The sequence below is a fragment of the Castor canadensis genome, chromosome 17, assembly GCF_047511655.1.
Source record: "Castor canadensis chromosome 17, mCasCan1.hap1v2, whole genome shotgun sequence".
Lineage (NCBI taxonomy): Eukaryota > Metazoa > Chordata > Mammalia > Rodentia > Castoridae > Castor > Castor canadensis.
This window is the reverse complement of record NC_133402.1, coordinates 11,978,528-11,994,904: the sequence shown is the minus strand read 5'-3', so window position 1 is coordinate 11,994,904 and position 16,377 is coordinate 11,978,528. Positions and strand designations below refer to the sequence as shown.

General features: G+C 39.8%; 1 protein-coding gene, 1 non-coding gene and 1 pseudogene across 6 annotated transcripts in view; 2 read left to right on the top strand and 1 right to left on the bottom strand.

Moving 5' to 3' along the window:
- Positions 1-16,377, bottom strand: part of Rrn3 (RRN3 homolog, RNA polymerase I transcription factor) — a 29,271-nt gene that overhangs the window by 3,079 nt on the left and 9,815 nt on the right. For 2 of the 5 annotated variants that reach the window (XM_074058950.1, XM_020175965.2), the window contains exons 7-16: positions 16,303-16,366; positions 14,951-15,020; positions 11,944-12,042; positions 10,008-10,100; positions 8,659-8,797; positions 6,751-6,881; positions 5,414-5,544; positions 4,109-4,293; positions 1,968-2,076; positions 501-653 (exon numbers count right to left, since the gene is read on the bottom strand). In XM_074058950.1, the coding sequence (XP_073915051.1) occupies positions 501-653; positions 1,968-2,076; positions 4,109-4,293; positions 5,414-5,544; positions 6,751-6,881; positions 8,659-8,797; positions 10,008-10,100; positions 11,944-12,042; positions 14,951-15,020; positions 16,303-16,366 (1,174 nt within the window). Of the gene's footprint in view, positions 1-500; positions 654-771; positions 820-1,649; positions 1,707-1,967; positions 2,077-4,108; positions 4,294-5,413; positions 5,545-6,750; positions 6,882-8,658; positions 8,798-10,007; positions 10,101-11,943; positions 12,043-14,950; positions 15,021-16,302; positions 16,367-16,377 lie in introns of those variants that run through there. The other 3 variants (XR_012443066.1, XM_074058952.1, XM_074058951.1) reach the window with 3 other exon arrangements.
- Positions 9,073-9,365, top strand: LOC109694764 (large ribosomal subunit protein eL39-like; annotated as a pseudogene).
- On the top strand, positions 15,809-15,912 carry LOC141418734 (small nucleolar RNA U13). The gene has a single exon (XR_012443380.1). It is a non-coding gene; the product is annotated as a small nucleolar RNA U13 (small nucleolar RNA).

Here is a 16,377-nt window from a genome sequence, read left to right as displayed (position 1 = left end):
TTATATTGCTACAGGATCCTAATGAAGAATAAGTCTGGAAAACCAACTAATCAGATTTCAACCAGTCAAGACTTAGAGGACCAGACAATTCCAAATGATTATGCTAATGAGACTATTACGAGCAAAAGTCTTGCTTCCTTAAACAAATGCAAAGTTAAAACTGGCATGGTGGTTTTCTCGAATAACCTATCTAGATAACCCACTTGGCCTTTGCTTATCCTGTGCAACTGTATGGGATGTGGTCTCTGGACAAAGGAACACATTGGCAGAAAACTGAGCCAACAAAAGGCAGTACCCTATATAAACAAAAACTCCAGTGTCCCTGTGGGCTCCTACCAAGGTAAACATCTAGAGACCCTGGTGTGCCTAGGACACATGCAATCCCTTCAGCATTCTGTCCTCAGGGCTTGTGCAAGACTAAGAGCTAGGAAGGCCGCACAGGACAAAACCACCTTAACCCCAACCTTGAGAAAAGTAAATCTTTGTCACATTCAAATTACCTCTTAAGCACACAAGGGTCAAAGGGGAAGAAGGTGTCCAGCGGGTTGGTGCAGGTCTGCACCAAGTCCCCTCCAGCTGTGTTTCTAATAACTGGGAGCATCTGACGACTGTTCCTCTCGATGATAGTGTAGCAGAAGACAAGCTGGTATTTACTGCGGAACATCAAAACCAACAGACAGGGGGCATTAACTTGTGGCAGCTGCATAGACATGACACATGTGCCAACTGTCCTGACACAATGAACAAGCACAAAAAAGAAAAAGTACCTACAGAAAGTAATGCCTTTATAGTACAGGTCTCTGGGCCTACTATTTAAGTCTGTAAGGAGAAAGAAAAGTGGCTATCATCACATAGAATGTGAAACTGGACTGACAATGATATACGGTATTATGAAAAACTACATGTTTGCAAGGTAAAGCCAGTTTACACAATTAGATGGGTATCTATTTTAATGTTCACAAAAGAATTACAGGATTGGTGAAAACAGGACTCAGTAGTGACTGAGGGCAAACAGTAGTTGTGGATGGAGAGCCCCTGGCTGCTGACAAACAAAAATTAGGACTTAAATGTTGAGGAAGGGATCGAGGTGGGGCTGACTGAGTCGTGGTCTCAGAAACTGGTACAGAAAGGTTAAGAGGCACAGCGTAGAGCTGGTGGAGTTGCTCAAGTGGCAGGGCACCTGCCCAGCAAGAGAGGCACAGGCACCATGACCAAGAACAGCTAAACAGACAAGGATTCATAATAAAAACCCAACAGCCACATTGTTATGCTGTCAGCTATTCTGGTAATTACCTCTACATGACTTAGCAGCACAAAAACTCTCGCTGGATGCTGCCCCAAGGAGAATTTAGCTCACTTCTGCCATTCTCTACTCCCCCCAGCCCCTCCTGAAGCGTCCATTTCGGTATTTATGTCAAAGGCTCTCAGGTTTCTACAGCAACTGTTTTTAGGTACCGGGAACTGAGCTCAGGGCCTGTGCTTTCTAGGCAGACGAGCTACAATTGAGCCATCCCCCGGCCCTTTGCTTTGTTTTTCACATAGGTCTGTGTTTTTGCCCAAGCCGTCCTCAGAGCTCCATCTTTCTACATCTGCCTCCTGAGTAGCTGTGACTACAGGTGTCAGTCTAGTAAGTATCTTTGGTTTTGTACCTTTCAGCTTACAGCTGCCTTAGTGAAGAATTTGAAAGGCTTCTGTTTGTTGAAGCCCTGTGGATAAAAACCAGTAGCAACTGTCAGTGTCTTCAAAATCTAAAAACAAGATCTGCCATGCAGTATTTCCTACAAGTAGTAGGTTACTGGTTTCTTTCAAAATATTTTATTCTTATTAATTCTCAAAAATTTAATGAAATTTTATAAGACTACTACAACCAAAAATTTATTTTTAATTCCTTAACACAGTAGGAAATAGTATCAGTCTCACACATTTACTTCTAAATGATTTCATGAAAGATAGCACAAATAACTTACTTTGTGATAGCAGCAAAAAAGTTAACCACTGATGGCAGGCAAATCTTCAGAGGGTTTAGTTGACTCATCACTATTCGTTCAAAATTTAGACTCTGAAGATACCGCAAACCTTTGATTAAAAAAAAGTTGTTCTTTTAAAAGGTACCCATATAATCAAAAAGTTGTCTTGGGTTTGCTCCCCAAAACCCAAAAAATAAAAATTTAAAACCTTATTTGCAGAAAAGCTTTAAATAAGGATCCTTGTTGGGACAGTAACACACTAGCCTTACTGCATCCATTCATGACAAAGGCAGCTTTTTGAGAAAGTCTCACCCTTGAACTCTCCATTCTCCTGCCTCAGCCTCTCAAGTGCTGGATGATTACAGGTGTGTGCCACCTTTTTGCCTGGCTGTTTATCCTTTTAAAGACTCAGGAAATAATAAGCACGTTTCCAGTGAGCTGTGAGGATGCATGGCAATCTAGAATTCATATATCTGTAAACTGAGCACATGCTGAAGATTACTGTGGGTGGCGGGGGATTTAATTATGGAATTTATTATGGCTAACATTATGACAGGCAACAAAACAGCAACCTGATTTCAATGTGCATGTCTTAAATTATTAGTGAAATTGAACAATGTTTTCACATGTGTACTAGTTGTTTACATTTTTCTCTCACCTTCCCTCTGACCCACTTTTTCAGACAAAAAGCTATCATGAAACTAATGAATATGATTCTTTCCAACAAGCAGAATACAGTGGCACAAGTCTGTAATTCCAGCTATCCAGAAAGGGGAGGCAGGAGGATAGACTACTGAGGCCAGCCTGAGACCTTACTGAGACCTTATCTCAAAAATAAATAAATAAATAAAATAAAGAATTCTCTCTTTCATTTCTTATATTAGTAAAATACAGACACATTTACTATGAAGATGCAAGCAGGCCAACCTCTGTTTAAGTATATTTCTTAGGAATTCTTTGATGTATACGTTGACTTAAAAAATTACATAAATGGGATAACAAGGCTTACAAGAAACATTTCCTCTCTAATCAAGGGTCCTGGCATTTGTTTACACCAAAAAACAAAGCAGGAATTTTACTTACCTTGTGATAAACTCTCCCTTCCTATTACACTCCCAAAACTTTTTAGAAGCATGCACAGTGTAAGTCAATATATATAGCTCAACACATGTAATTTCCAGTTTAGAGCTGTGTTCTCATCCCCAGGTGACTGTGTCCTCAGAGACAGTACTAACTGTCTCTGTGTCACAACTGGGGGCTGGGAAGGGGACACTGTTGGCATCTAGGAGATAGAGGCAAGGGATGCCGCTGAAGAATGTATGGAACAGGACAGCCCCACAGTGAAGGATTATCCAACCCAGATATCAATAGAGCCAAGGCTGAGAAGCCCTGGTTTAAAGGTAACAGCTACAAAATGAACTAATTGTTCATGAAAACAAAACAATTTAAGGCCGGGGAGTGGGGAGAAGGAGAGTGGCTCAAGTGGTAGAACTACCTGCCTAGCAAGCACAAGGCCCTGAGCTCAAACCCCAGTATGTCTACCAAGAAAAAAGAAAGGGGAAGGAGTGGGGGGTGGGGGTGGGGGTGGAGAGAAAAGGGAGGGAAAGAGGGAGGAAGGGAGGAAAAAACAACTGAAGTCTATGGCCATACCACCTGATCATGCCAGACCTCATCTGATCTCAGAAGCTAAGCAGGGTTGGGCCTGGCTAGTACTTGGATGGGAGAAAATAAAACAACTTAGATTGACTTATCACATTCTTCTTAGGGGTGCTCTTCAAATAAAAACACATTAACTACTTGATCCCCAGCAAAGTCCTTCTCTGAGCTTTGGTCTTAGTCAAGTGGGAGAACCTGCACTTCACTGGCTGTTACAAGGACAAGGAGAGGATGCACTGGAAGTTTTGTGACTGGTGCTGCCGGCTCAAACACTCAAACTCATCTCTGTAGATGACTTCACCTTTCACATTCTCTAAAGCAGGGGCCCCCAACCTCAAACCCTTTAACAGCTGAAGAGGAAGCTTAAGCTTTGAGCTGCTTCAAGTTACTTGTAAAAGTGTGAGGACACGTGTAGTATGCAGAATCACCACTATAAAAGGCGACAAGTACACTAAGAAAATCAGCTTGAATCCCACATTACTGACCTTCCTTCAGATTTCCACTTAAAAGCTGCTTGTGTCTAAAAACAAAAGTATAGAACACAGCTTGGCAGGCTGAATAAAATGGTCCGTGGAGAGACACATCACAAAAAGCCTTTGTTCCCGAATCCTGGTTGTTAAGGTACACATGCAGCCAGTTAACCAAAAGATCAAGGCATGATTTTACAGTGCTGGAGAGAAGAAAAGTTCAAGTCAACTTTACTTGCTTCAAGAGGAAGTTAAAAGTGACATAGAAACATACATTTGTCATTCATTATAAACTATGAGAAGTTCACCAGCTTCTTTAAATATTACCCATGGGCAGGGGGTGTAGCTCAGTGGTAGGCACTTGCCTAGCATGCATGAGGCCCTAGGTTCAATCCCCAGCACCACCAAATTAAATAAATAAATAAATAAATAATTGGAGGAAGAAAAGGACCAGTGGTAAGGTGGAGCAGGACTTGGAGGCATGGCTCAAGTGGTAGAGTGCCTGCCTAGCAAAGCTTCTTGGAAAAACAAGCCCCTAATTACATCCCAAGAAGTAGAGGCTAGTTCCTCCTAGTCAACTCAGAGGGCTCCTTGGATGGGCTCCAACTCTTGCAGCAATATGGCGAAAGACCAAGGCACTTTACTAACATCTCACAAGAGAAAGACTGCCTGATGGGCTTCACTGCTCCCCATGGGATGCAAATGAAGTCCTATGGTCAACAATTTAAGCCAGAAAGCTTTTAGTTGCTGTTTTTAACAGCATCTAAACTCTGTTGAGTTTTTCAAAGCATACTGCCCAAAAATATCTTCATGGACCACCTGAAGAAACAGGCTTCCTAGATAGATCCTTTTGTATTACCTTTTTTGTGTTGGTGCTAGGAATGAACCCCGGGTTTCACACATGTGAAGGATCTGCTCTACCACTGAGCTACATGCCCAACCCTTTGTATTACCTTTAAGAGGGTTTTTCTTCAGCTCAAACTGACACATTTGATTCGGAATGCAAATGAAAAATGACAAACCTACAAAAAGAATCAAAATAGTATACAACACTGTACGCTATCCATAAAGACAGATGGATTTTCATGCTCAAGTGCAACCACACAGAATGGATGACAAGACCTTGCAAATGAGGTGTTATATTCAAAACAGGACATGCTTTATTCAGAAATTGCTTCTTAAAAAAAGTATCTTAAAGAGTGGGAGAACATACTTTTTCATTTTAAAGATAGACCAAAAAAATATATTTCTTTGACTTGAGACAATGCTATAATCTTTTTAAAATATGATAATAAAAAGTACCTGAAAAATGAGGTTACTTACATAAGAGGAATAAATTTAGCTCTTGCCAAAAGGCTCCCAATGTAATTTCCAGCAGCTTGCCTGATGATGGCAGGATTATTTGGATCCTGTAATTTTTTCCATAGATGTTCCAAAAATGCTTCTGCAAATCCCTATAAAAAGAGAAGGTGTTGGCCTGATCTTCTCTTGATGCTTAAGATATCCTGGCTATTAGAATCCTAAGATTTACTTCTCCAATGTAGGAAAAAAGTTCTAGTGTCTCAGCTATACTACAAAATAATAAATACAATGGCCATGATTTTTTTTTTTAAACACCATGAGATAATGCTACTTAAAACTAAAGGTATCCCTGGTATTAAATAGTTCAGTGGATCCCAAATCTAGTTGAGCAACAACATGAAGCAGAGTATCAGACATGGAGGTCAGCACCTATAGCACTACAGAGGCTGCAGTAGAGGGATCAAGTAAGCCTAGGAGTCTGGGGTCAAGGCAGGCAACACAGCAAGACCCTGTCTCAAAAACAAGCTTGAACGTGCAGATTCCGTGGGTATGAGATAGGGCTTTGGAATCTGCATGTTGTAAAAGTTCTCCAAATGATTCTGATGTTCTGCCAAAAGGAAACCAGCGATCACCCACACTCCCTGGAATCCACAGGGAATTCCCTTTGTGGGTGGAAAGTGTCCTTTCCATCTTGGCACACACTGAACTTAAACACACAAGTATGGATTAAAATATAGTTGCTGTTTGACTAATCATGCCACTCGTGGAAAAAATAGACCAAGCTCCTTAGCAAAGAGCACAACATGCAACTTCTACCAAAGAGCTCCTTTTTACAGCTAACTTCTTACCCATGACCAATACTCTCCTGACTATTCAAGGCAGCTACAAAACAGTTTCAAATAAGAGAGAAGAATCTTCTGTATTTGCTTTTCATTATTTTTTTTCTTTATCCAAAAGAAAAACAAACAAACAAAAGCTATGTCCTCAAATTTCAAAATTCTGGATTAAAAAATTTGACTGGGGCTAGTTAGGACTCAATACTGAGAGATTAGAGGAAAGAAAGAGAGCACTATCCCACAAGATGTTACTAGAAAGGACAAAACTGAAAGAAAAGGGCACCACCTAGAGGTCACATGCAGGGTGACAGCTTGAGAGCTCCCAGCTGTCATGACTGACAACAGCACCAATTACTTCCCTTTGCTCTTTCTTTCCAAGTGTGAGAAATGGAATGCAACTTTATTTCAGGTTCTAGAAAAATGAGTTCAGGGAAAAGGAATACCTCACGGTCTCCCTCTGCAAATTTTCAAAGAAAAAAATTGTGGGAAGAGCAAGATAATGACAATGACATTTTTACTTACCAATTTGAAGCTACAGAGGTAAAACATGAAAAACTGTACATGGCAAGAGGCATGGGTGGGCAACAGGAGCTTGTCAAAGATGGTTATCAGATCTCGATATAAATCCTTTGTTTTGTTATTATCAATCTTACCTACAAAGAAAATTCGGAATTTTAGTTACATAAATGTGTATTTTCAAGCTACCAGTTTCATTTGACAATTTTTAAAAGAACACAGTAGTATTAAGAAATAAGCACTGGAAAAAGGGAAAGGAAAGGAATTGGAGGGAGGGGAGGGGAAGGTAGAGGAGGGGAGGGGAGGGGAGAGGAGAGGAGAGGAAATGGCATTGAGACTGCACATGGTGGCAAGCTAAGCGGAAGGTGTAAATAGAAAACTCCAGGAAGCTGGAGGTCCAGGCCCACCCAGGCAAAAATGAGACCCTATCTGAAAAATAACTATAACAAAAAGGCTGGGGCGTGGCTTAAGTGGGAGAGTGCCTGCCTAGCAAGCAAAAGACCCTGAGTTCAACCTCAGAACTGCCAAAAATGAAAGGAATGGAAAGAAAGGAGGGAGAGGGGGAAAAAAGGGAGGAGAGGAGAAAGGGAGGGAGGGAGGAAAGGGCAAAATTAGGCCAGCGCGGGGGGGGGTGGATAGCTCAAGTGGTAAAGTGCTTGCTTAGCACAAGTGAGGACCAAGGTTTGATTCCCAACCCTGCAAAAAACATATTTTTAAAAAGACTATGTTCACACTAAATATAAAGAATAGATCATAAAACATGATGTCTAGTGTCACCTACCCACTTCAAATCTATTAAGAAATGAACTTGGGGCTGGGAACATAGCTCAGTGTTGGAGCACTTGCCTGGGAGGCTCTAGGTTGACCGCCAGCATCTCAAAAAGGCAATTGTGTATATTCATACATATACACATGTTAATAGAAAAGGAAAAGAAATACATCAAAATGTTGTTAAGAGTTCTTTGAATGGTAGGGATGTGGCCATTTAAATTGTTTTTATGCTTTCCTGTAGTTTCTAATTTTTTTTTTTTTAGGTGGGACTGGGGTTTGAACTCAGGGCTTCGTGCTGTCAAAGCAGGTGCTCTACCACTTGAGCCACACCTCTAGCCCATGTTTAAAGCTCTGGTTATTTTTGGATATAGGGTCTCATAACTCTGCCTGGTTGGCCTTGAACTGCAATCCTCCTGCTCTCAGCTTTTCAAGTAGCTAGGATTACAGGAGTGAGCCACTGGCAACTGTCCAATTTTCTTTTTTTAAAGACAGGGTCTCACTATGTAGCCCGGGCTGGACTAGAATTTTTGCTCCCCCTACCTGGGCCACGAGTTGTGGGGTTACAGGCTGCCTCACCTAAATTTTCTCTAATCAACATTTAAAAATAAAAGCAAAACAGTTAAAATAGTAGCCGAGTCAACCAGATCCAAGTCCTATTATGCTGACTAATTAAGCTCAGTTTTAAATCTTAAAGTACATGGCCAAAATTCTGTTTTCTCATGCAGTTTCCAGACAATTTCCTAATGGCAAAAAGCAAATTGTTTTGTTTAGTTCTAGTACCTAGCACAATAAACTCACTATGTAACACTGAGCACCATACTGCAAAGCCTACTACACATTCTTAAATGCCTTTAGCAACTCAAGTATAATGTGATCTCTGCCTAACACCGATCAAAGTCCATATATTATCTTTTAATACAATGAAGAAAAGACTAGGGGCCCTAGAAGAGAAGTATAACTGTTATCTCAACCCGGGTCCACCATTTTCAGGCTGTGTGACATTGGCAAGAAAGCTGATCTCTCCAAACTGTTATCTCATACTTGAGTGAGTTTTACAGGATTTTTATTAGTGCTAGACAGAATGGATGGAAATGTCCAGCAGAGACAGGTTCATTAGTGATTGAGATAATCATAGGTTGTTACCATCCACATAGCAAACATCCTTGATGTAAGACAAAAGCATGGACAGCAGGATGTCCAGGCGCTCAGCTACAGGATGGGCCATCTGACAGAGCCGCTCAGGATCAGCCTTTGTTTCATGCTCATTTTCTTCATCTTCATCCTTCAAAGTAAAAACTGACATTAAAATTCAGTGAAAGTGGTTTGTGAGAAAACCCTTCCAAGTGATTATTCCCTCTAAAAGAAAATGGAGAAAATGAAGACACCTTCCCAGGCAGGGACTCTCATTCAGAGAGATGTGGATCACAATGATTTGTGAAGTTTAAAATAGACACTAAGCTAGGTGTGGTGGCTCACACCTATAAACCCAGCACTCAAGAGGCTGTGCCAGGAAGATCCGAGTTAAAGGCCAGCCTGGGCTGCATAGCAACAATCTATCTCAAAAAAACCAAAAAGGCTTGGTACATAGCTCAGTGGTAAATTACTTGCCTAGCATACCCAAGGCCCTAGATTTGATCCCCAAGACTTTAATGAAAGAAAAAAGGTGGTGTTCATGTTTGACCAGGCTTCTCACTATGTCTGTCACAAGGGTTTTCAGAATCAAGTGATTCCTGCCCAAGAAACAAAAGCAAAATCATTCCATTCCCCAGGGAATTTGGATGAAAACTGGTAACGAAATCAGGTACAACTGTAAGAGGAGACACTGGAGGAGAACCTAGCTGGGTCTGTAAGTAACTGTGTGAGATGACATACATATTTACGCTCTACCATGGTCAGCAATGGTCTTGGCATCAAGTGGACAGTGTCAACACTGCCTAGATAGGTGGGTATTTTAATCTGGGGATCTGATTTTTCTTTTTCTTTGATTACTTCAAGAATGGCTCAGTGGATGTGTGGCTCAACTGGTAGAGTGCCTGCTTTACAAGCTTGAAGCCCTGAGCTCAAACCCCAGTCCCACCCAAAACAAAGGCTAAGTAATAAATATGTTGCCAGGTACCAATGGCTCACACCTGTAATACTAGCTACTCTGAAAGCAGTGATGAGGAGGATCGTGGTTCAAAGTCAGCCCAGGCAAGCAGTTCTCGAGACCCTATCTAAAAAAAAAAAAAAAATCAGGAAAAAAAGACCTGATGGAGTGGCTCAAGGTGCAGGCTCTGAGTTCAAACCCCAGTACTGCAATAAACAAGTAAGTGAAACTTATGGAAAAAAAAAAAAAAAAAAGGCAGCAATGTACATACTCATTCTCAGGTTTGCTAACCATTTTAATTGTTTTAACCTAAAGCCTTAAAAAAATGAGAACTCATTAGCTGTCTCTTTCTACATTCTGAAATGATGAACCTCTCATGACTGCTTTCATTAACAGGAATGCTGACCATATTAAACAATCCTTCAGTGGAATCAGTGCCAGCAGAAGTTCGAGCTGGTGTCTCCTCAGCATCTTCAATATCCTGCCAGGATACAGTCACCTGTATCACAAGAAAAATACTTATGTGAGGGCTGGAAACTTATCTCGTATACATATTTTAAAGGTGTTCATCTCAACAACTTATAAAGCACCACAGCACAACTACAGCACAAACCTATAAAGTGATCTGGATCATGAAGGAATTTTAATATGATAAGCCAAGTTCCTTTTACTACAAACTTACATAAAATCAACGTGGAACTGTGACAAGATATATACTCTAAACCCCTCTCAACAAATTCAACATTTATTCCATCTCTTTCGATGCTTAAGCCACTCACAAACATGTTCCATAAGCAGGTCATCCATCGCCTGAGCAGAAAGGATGAACTACAAACCAAATGTGAATGATTAAACATTTACTACACTCTGTATGCGTTGTTTTATTATAGCATTCAAACCACAGCTTCTTTACTATGTATGCATGATTGTTGTAGACATACTTTAAAAATGTTCCTTTAGAATAAACCAGAGACAGACTTTGTAAGGATTATATATGCAGCTAGCCAGAAAAGTAACCCCAAGGGAATGCTGTCAGCAAGCCAACTTCTGGCTCTGTTCCTCTACAGCAAAACTGTTTATCTCCATCAAACTTCTAGCTCCTCAAGCCTGTTCAAGTCTCCCCATTTCTGAGCCATGTTTCCCACACTTGCTCCATTCCCCCACCACCTACGCTACCAAGACTCATGGAGGTCTCTTACAGCGCCAGTTCCTAACCAAACACACTGTCCTGACAGCCATCCCTTCACTGGCATGCCCCTCTAGAGGCACCAAATTCTCATCAACGAACCCAAGGACTTTTGCTTTTCTCATCCTTCTTCAAAATATCAGAAATATCTGATGGTGCAGACCAGACCCTTCCTTCTTTCAGGTGCTCCCAGGCATCCACAACTCAGTTTCCTCCCTCTTGTCATCACCCTTGCTCTCCTCTGTCCTACTGTATCATCCCATAGGCTTATTCTCATTCCTTACCTGCAACTCAACCTCTCCAAAATGGAACATTTTATCTTCCAGTCTCCTCACCTTGAAGTTTCTTTCAGCTGCTAATGGCAACACCAAGATTCTACCCCACAGGAAGCTAGCAACATTCAAAGGATTCCATTCCCTCCCCCTCTGCTCCACCACCAACCCTGTGTGATCATCATTCTCCTTTCGTCCACAATGTCACTACACCCCACCACCCATTTTTATACCCCTGCATCTTATGGCAGGCCTCTTTTAAGCAAACTAAACAAAACGTTTAGTTGCTTCCCTTCATACTTGCACTTGTAAAGCATTTCAAAGATTAAAAAGCTGTATTAATCTCATCTCAACATCGCTTCCTTAGAAATGCCTTCCGGACACCCCCACAACACACATCACACCAGGTTCTCTAGCTCATAGTGCATGCGTTCCATTCATTGCAGTTCCCACAACTGCACCTGGACCTTTGTGTGATTACATATACACCTTGTTCCCCACCCATAGGACAGAAATGTGTACAACTCCCAGCACATTGATGCAGTCCAAGAAATGCTAAAAGAAATGAAGCATGGAGAAGTAGGCGATGTTCAAAGCACACAGTGAAATTTTAAAAAATTTTTAAAAGTACACTGTACACATGTTGAATAATTGCAATGAAATTCCCTCGTATTATTAAAGCATGCAATTCAAAAGCAAAATAAAATTTTTTTAAAAGATGGAAAATTTTTCTAAAAGACAGCAAAGGACAGTGAGACTGGATTCTTTCCTGTTATTCCTATTGTTATTTTACATACTATGATTAAGTCAAAAAATGATTCAATTACAAATAATAATGTATTCAATAAATGAAAATCAAGAAGAAAAGATTATTCAATACTTACATCCAACTTGAGTAGTTTTTCAATAATAAGCTCTAGAATTTCATGCCTCAAGGTTGGAAAATAAACACTTATCCTCAACAAGTTATGAACATAACATTCCTAAAGTGTGAAACATGAAGTTAAAATCAATCCAGCAGCCAAGAAATGATGAGCAATTGTATAACCAAAACATAGCTACTCTTTATTTTATACATGAACAGAAAAGACAATCCAGCAATACAGGGACTGTACTACTTCTGTTATGTTCAGTATAATTACTTCAAAAATTCTCAGCAACTTAAATTTGTAACTAACATGGTTCCAGTGTTCTGAAAACAGCTTTATTGAGACAGAATTCAAATATCATACAATTCTGTCATTTAAAGCATGCAACAGTTTTGGGTTGGTGGTATTCAAGTGATAGAACATCAGCCTACCAAGTGCAAGGCCCGAAAGAAAACAAAAAATAAAGAAATAATTTGTACGAGTTTTATTTTTTTTTATTTTTTATTTTTTGGGCAGTACTGAGGTTTGAACTCGGCCTCAGTGCTCTACCACTTGAGTCATGTCCAGCCCTTTCCTTGTACTTTGGTTATTTTTTGGATAGGGTCTTGAGTATCTTGCCCAGTCCTCAGACCATGCCTACCTATGCCTCTCACCTAGCTGGAACCACAAGTACACACTTCCATGCCTGGCTCACTAGTTGAGATGGGGTCTTGCTAACTATTTGCCAGAGCTGGCCTCAAACTGTGAATCCTCCCAAGTAGCTGGGGTTACAGGATTGGTCCACATGCTCGGCCATTTAATGAACTGTAAGAATTCCATTATTTGTGGTGTCTTTTGCATTTTGGAGGTGTCTATGAAGCACAATAGTATTTAATTTTGAAGTCCAACCTGTGCAGCAGGTGTCATATCCAGAAAACTATTGCCACATCCATGATTATGAAAACTTACATTCATGCTTTCTTCCAAGAGTTTTAGTTTTAGCTCTTGCATTTAGATCTATTATCAACTTTAAGTTCATTTTTGCATATAGAGATCAGAGTACTTCATTCTTTTGTATGTGCATGTCCACTTGTCCTAATACCATTTAAAAAAAAAAAAATACTACCCGATGGCAATGGTTCACACCTATAATCCTAACTCCACGGGAGGCTTTCAGGAGGATCCAAGTTTGAGGCCAATCCAGGCAAAAACTTCAGGAGATCCTACCTCTCAAATGATAGAGAAAAATGGAGGAGGTATGGCTCAAGCAATAAGAGTACCTGCTTTGCAAGCATGAAGCCCTTAGTTCAAACCCCAGTCCCACCAATGACTGAATGAATGAATAAATAAAATTAAAAAGAAAAAACCCTCCTCCCTCATTAAATTTTTTAGTGTTACTGGGTTTTGGCTTGGATTTTTTTTACCAGTGTTAAGTATTGAATCCAAGTACTCTACCATTGAGCTAACTCCCAGCCCATGATGGGCTTTTGTGTGCTTACCTATCTATACCGTCACCATGCTGAATTTGTTTATATCTCTAACACATTTGGGGGAGACTCCTTAGGATGACATGTAACCTTTCTTCCTGTGCATCTGCTTAACTATTTTTCTTATCGAAATGCCCTGGTTATACAGAGAGCGAGGATGAATATCCAGTGGCATGAACCTGCATCCCAGCTACTGGGGAGGCTGAAGTGGGAGGATTACTTGACCCCAGAGTTCAAGACCAGCCTGAGCAACACAGCAAGATCCCAACTCAAAATGTGACCCAGAAATCCTTGCTTTGTTCCTTCTTTTAGGGGGAAGCTTTTATCTTTCCCCTTTGAGTATGAAGTAAGCTACCAGCTTTTCATAAATGCCCTTTATCAGGTTTGGCAAATTCCCTCTACTTTTGTCCTGAAAGGATTTTAGGGTTTACCAAGCACCATCACTGCATTTATTGATGTGATCATGTGATTTTTTTTTTGTTCATGATTCTACTGATAGGGTGTATGTTAATTGATTTGGGGGTATTAAATCAACCCAGAATTGCTAAGATAAATCAAATGTGGTCATGGTGCATGACTCTTTTCATAAGCTGCTAGTTTTAGGTTTTTTTTTTTTTTTTTGGAGACAGCTATAATACCAGATTGGCCTCAAACTGGCAATCTTCCTGCCTCAGCCTTACATCTATTTCATAAGCAAAACAGTGAATTATAGTATTTCACTTTAGCTGGGCGCCAGTGGCTCATCCCTGTAATCCTAGCTACTCAGGAGGCTAGGTGAGTACTGCCTGATGGCAATGGCTCACACCTATAATCCTAACTATGTGGGAGGCTGAAATCAGGAGGATCCAAGTTTGAGGCCAGTCCAGGCAAATAATTCAGCAGATCCTACCTCCCAAATAACCAGAGCAAAATGAACCATGAACCGGAGGATCATGGTCTAAAGCCAGCCTGGGCAAATAGCAAGACACTATCTTGAAAAAACCCATCACAAAAAAAGGGCTGGTGGAGTGGCTCAAGGTGTAGGTCCTGAGTTCAAGCCTCAGTACCTCAAAAATAAAAAACATTCCACTTGAAACACACTACCAAACACAAACAAAAGTTATTAATTCCTTACTTAAACTATGTAATACCTTATTTAGGAAAAAAAAAATCTGTGCTTAAATCTATCAATTAGTGTAAACTACACAGATGACATAAGTATCACATAAAACTTAAACAGAATTTATTTATACAAAGCTCTTATCTACCACCACCAAAATACAAATGGGCTCTTCTTGTCTGTGTTCAAGTACATCATGTTTATAATTAGGATCTATCAACAGTTATTCTCTAATTGTTCTCATGTGTATAAGTATCAACCTCTAAAAACATTCCTGAAATGGGCCCTGGCCATGATTTGTAATAAGAAAAAGGCACTGGGGATCCCAATGGTCACCTAATTCTTACTTGAGTTGAAAATCTAAAAAACATTTAGGAAAAACACCTAATATCATCTAAAACAAAACCACACACAAAAAAACCTTTTCCATTATTTGCTCCATGCAAAAATTTCTTACCAATGTTCTCTCTGATTTTGTAACAAATGGAAATTTTTCCACCAGTATCGGCATAAGAAACCATGGAGTCCTATTAAAAAAAGAATAAAATTTCCATCAATCCATGTTAACTGGACTTTCTAAGAAAGTTAGCATTCCCATTGTAAGGATATATATGGATAAATACAGGAGGCAAACAGGAACTCCTACCCCAAGCAACTGAGAGTTAAAATGAGTGTACAGTTTCAGAGACAATCTAGAACAACCTAGGTAAAATGCTTTAACTTTTGATTTGCAATAGCAAATCAAAACAGCTTTTCTTCTGCTAAAGTTTAACTGAACTTCAGTTCAAAATCTAAACATTTCCCATCTATATATACATACATATATACACTCAAGTGATAGAGCCCCTGCCTAGCCAGTGTGAAGCCCTGAGTTCAAGCCCCAGTATCACAAAAAAAAAAAAAATCAAAAAAGGGAAAAAAAACAGACTTGGATTCTTTTTTCCTTACATTAATGAAAACAAACCTATGGAGGGAACCAGAAGACTACCCCTCCAAAAGAAACCCACAAACCTGCAAAACTTTTCTTAGAATTGCAATCTTTATTCATATGGCATGACACAAATACATACAGGGTTTTCCTCAGTGAAAATATTTGGATACCATATCTGTTGAAGATAAAAGCAAAACTCCAACCACTATTTGGGGGAGAATCTGTACATAAGTTTTATAAAATAATTAAAAACAGTAAGCCAGGCACCAGTGGTTCATGCCTATAAACCTAGCTACTCAGGAGGCAGGGATCAGGAGGATCACTGTTCAAAGCCAGCCTGGGCAAATAATTCATGAGACTCTATCTCAAAAAAACACTTCATAGATCCTTTTTTGGTTCATAAGCATGGTGACTGGGAATTCACGCCTCTGTGTGACATGTGCTGCCCCTAAACCTTATTACAACGTGGGCACATTATCCTTCTGGTGTGAAAAAAAAAAAAGAAAAAAAAAAAAAACACTTCACAAAAATAGAACTGGTCAAGTGGTTCAAGGTACAGTCCCTGAGTTCAAATCCCAGTACCGCAAAAAAAAAAAAAAAAAAAAAAAAAAAAAAGGCTTATGAATCAAAAACAAATAATTTTCAATAAAATGTGATGCAAAAACATATAACCCAGGTCTTAACACTATTAACATTTTATGATTTTCTACTGACTAATTACAATTTTCTTTCTTTCCTTCTTACCTGATGCTGGGGATGGAATTTTGGACCTTGCGTGTACATGCTAGAGAAGCCTTCACCATTAAGCTACATCCTAACTCATTTAAATTTCCTTAAGAATTAAACACCATGATTCAAAGTAGCAAAAGTGTACTCACGATGGGACATATCTTGCTATTATTTGCAAGGCTCTGTGACATGTGTCAAAATTTGCAGGAAGATCTACAAGGAGA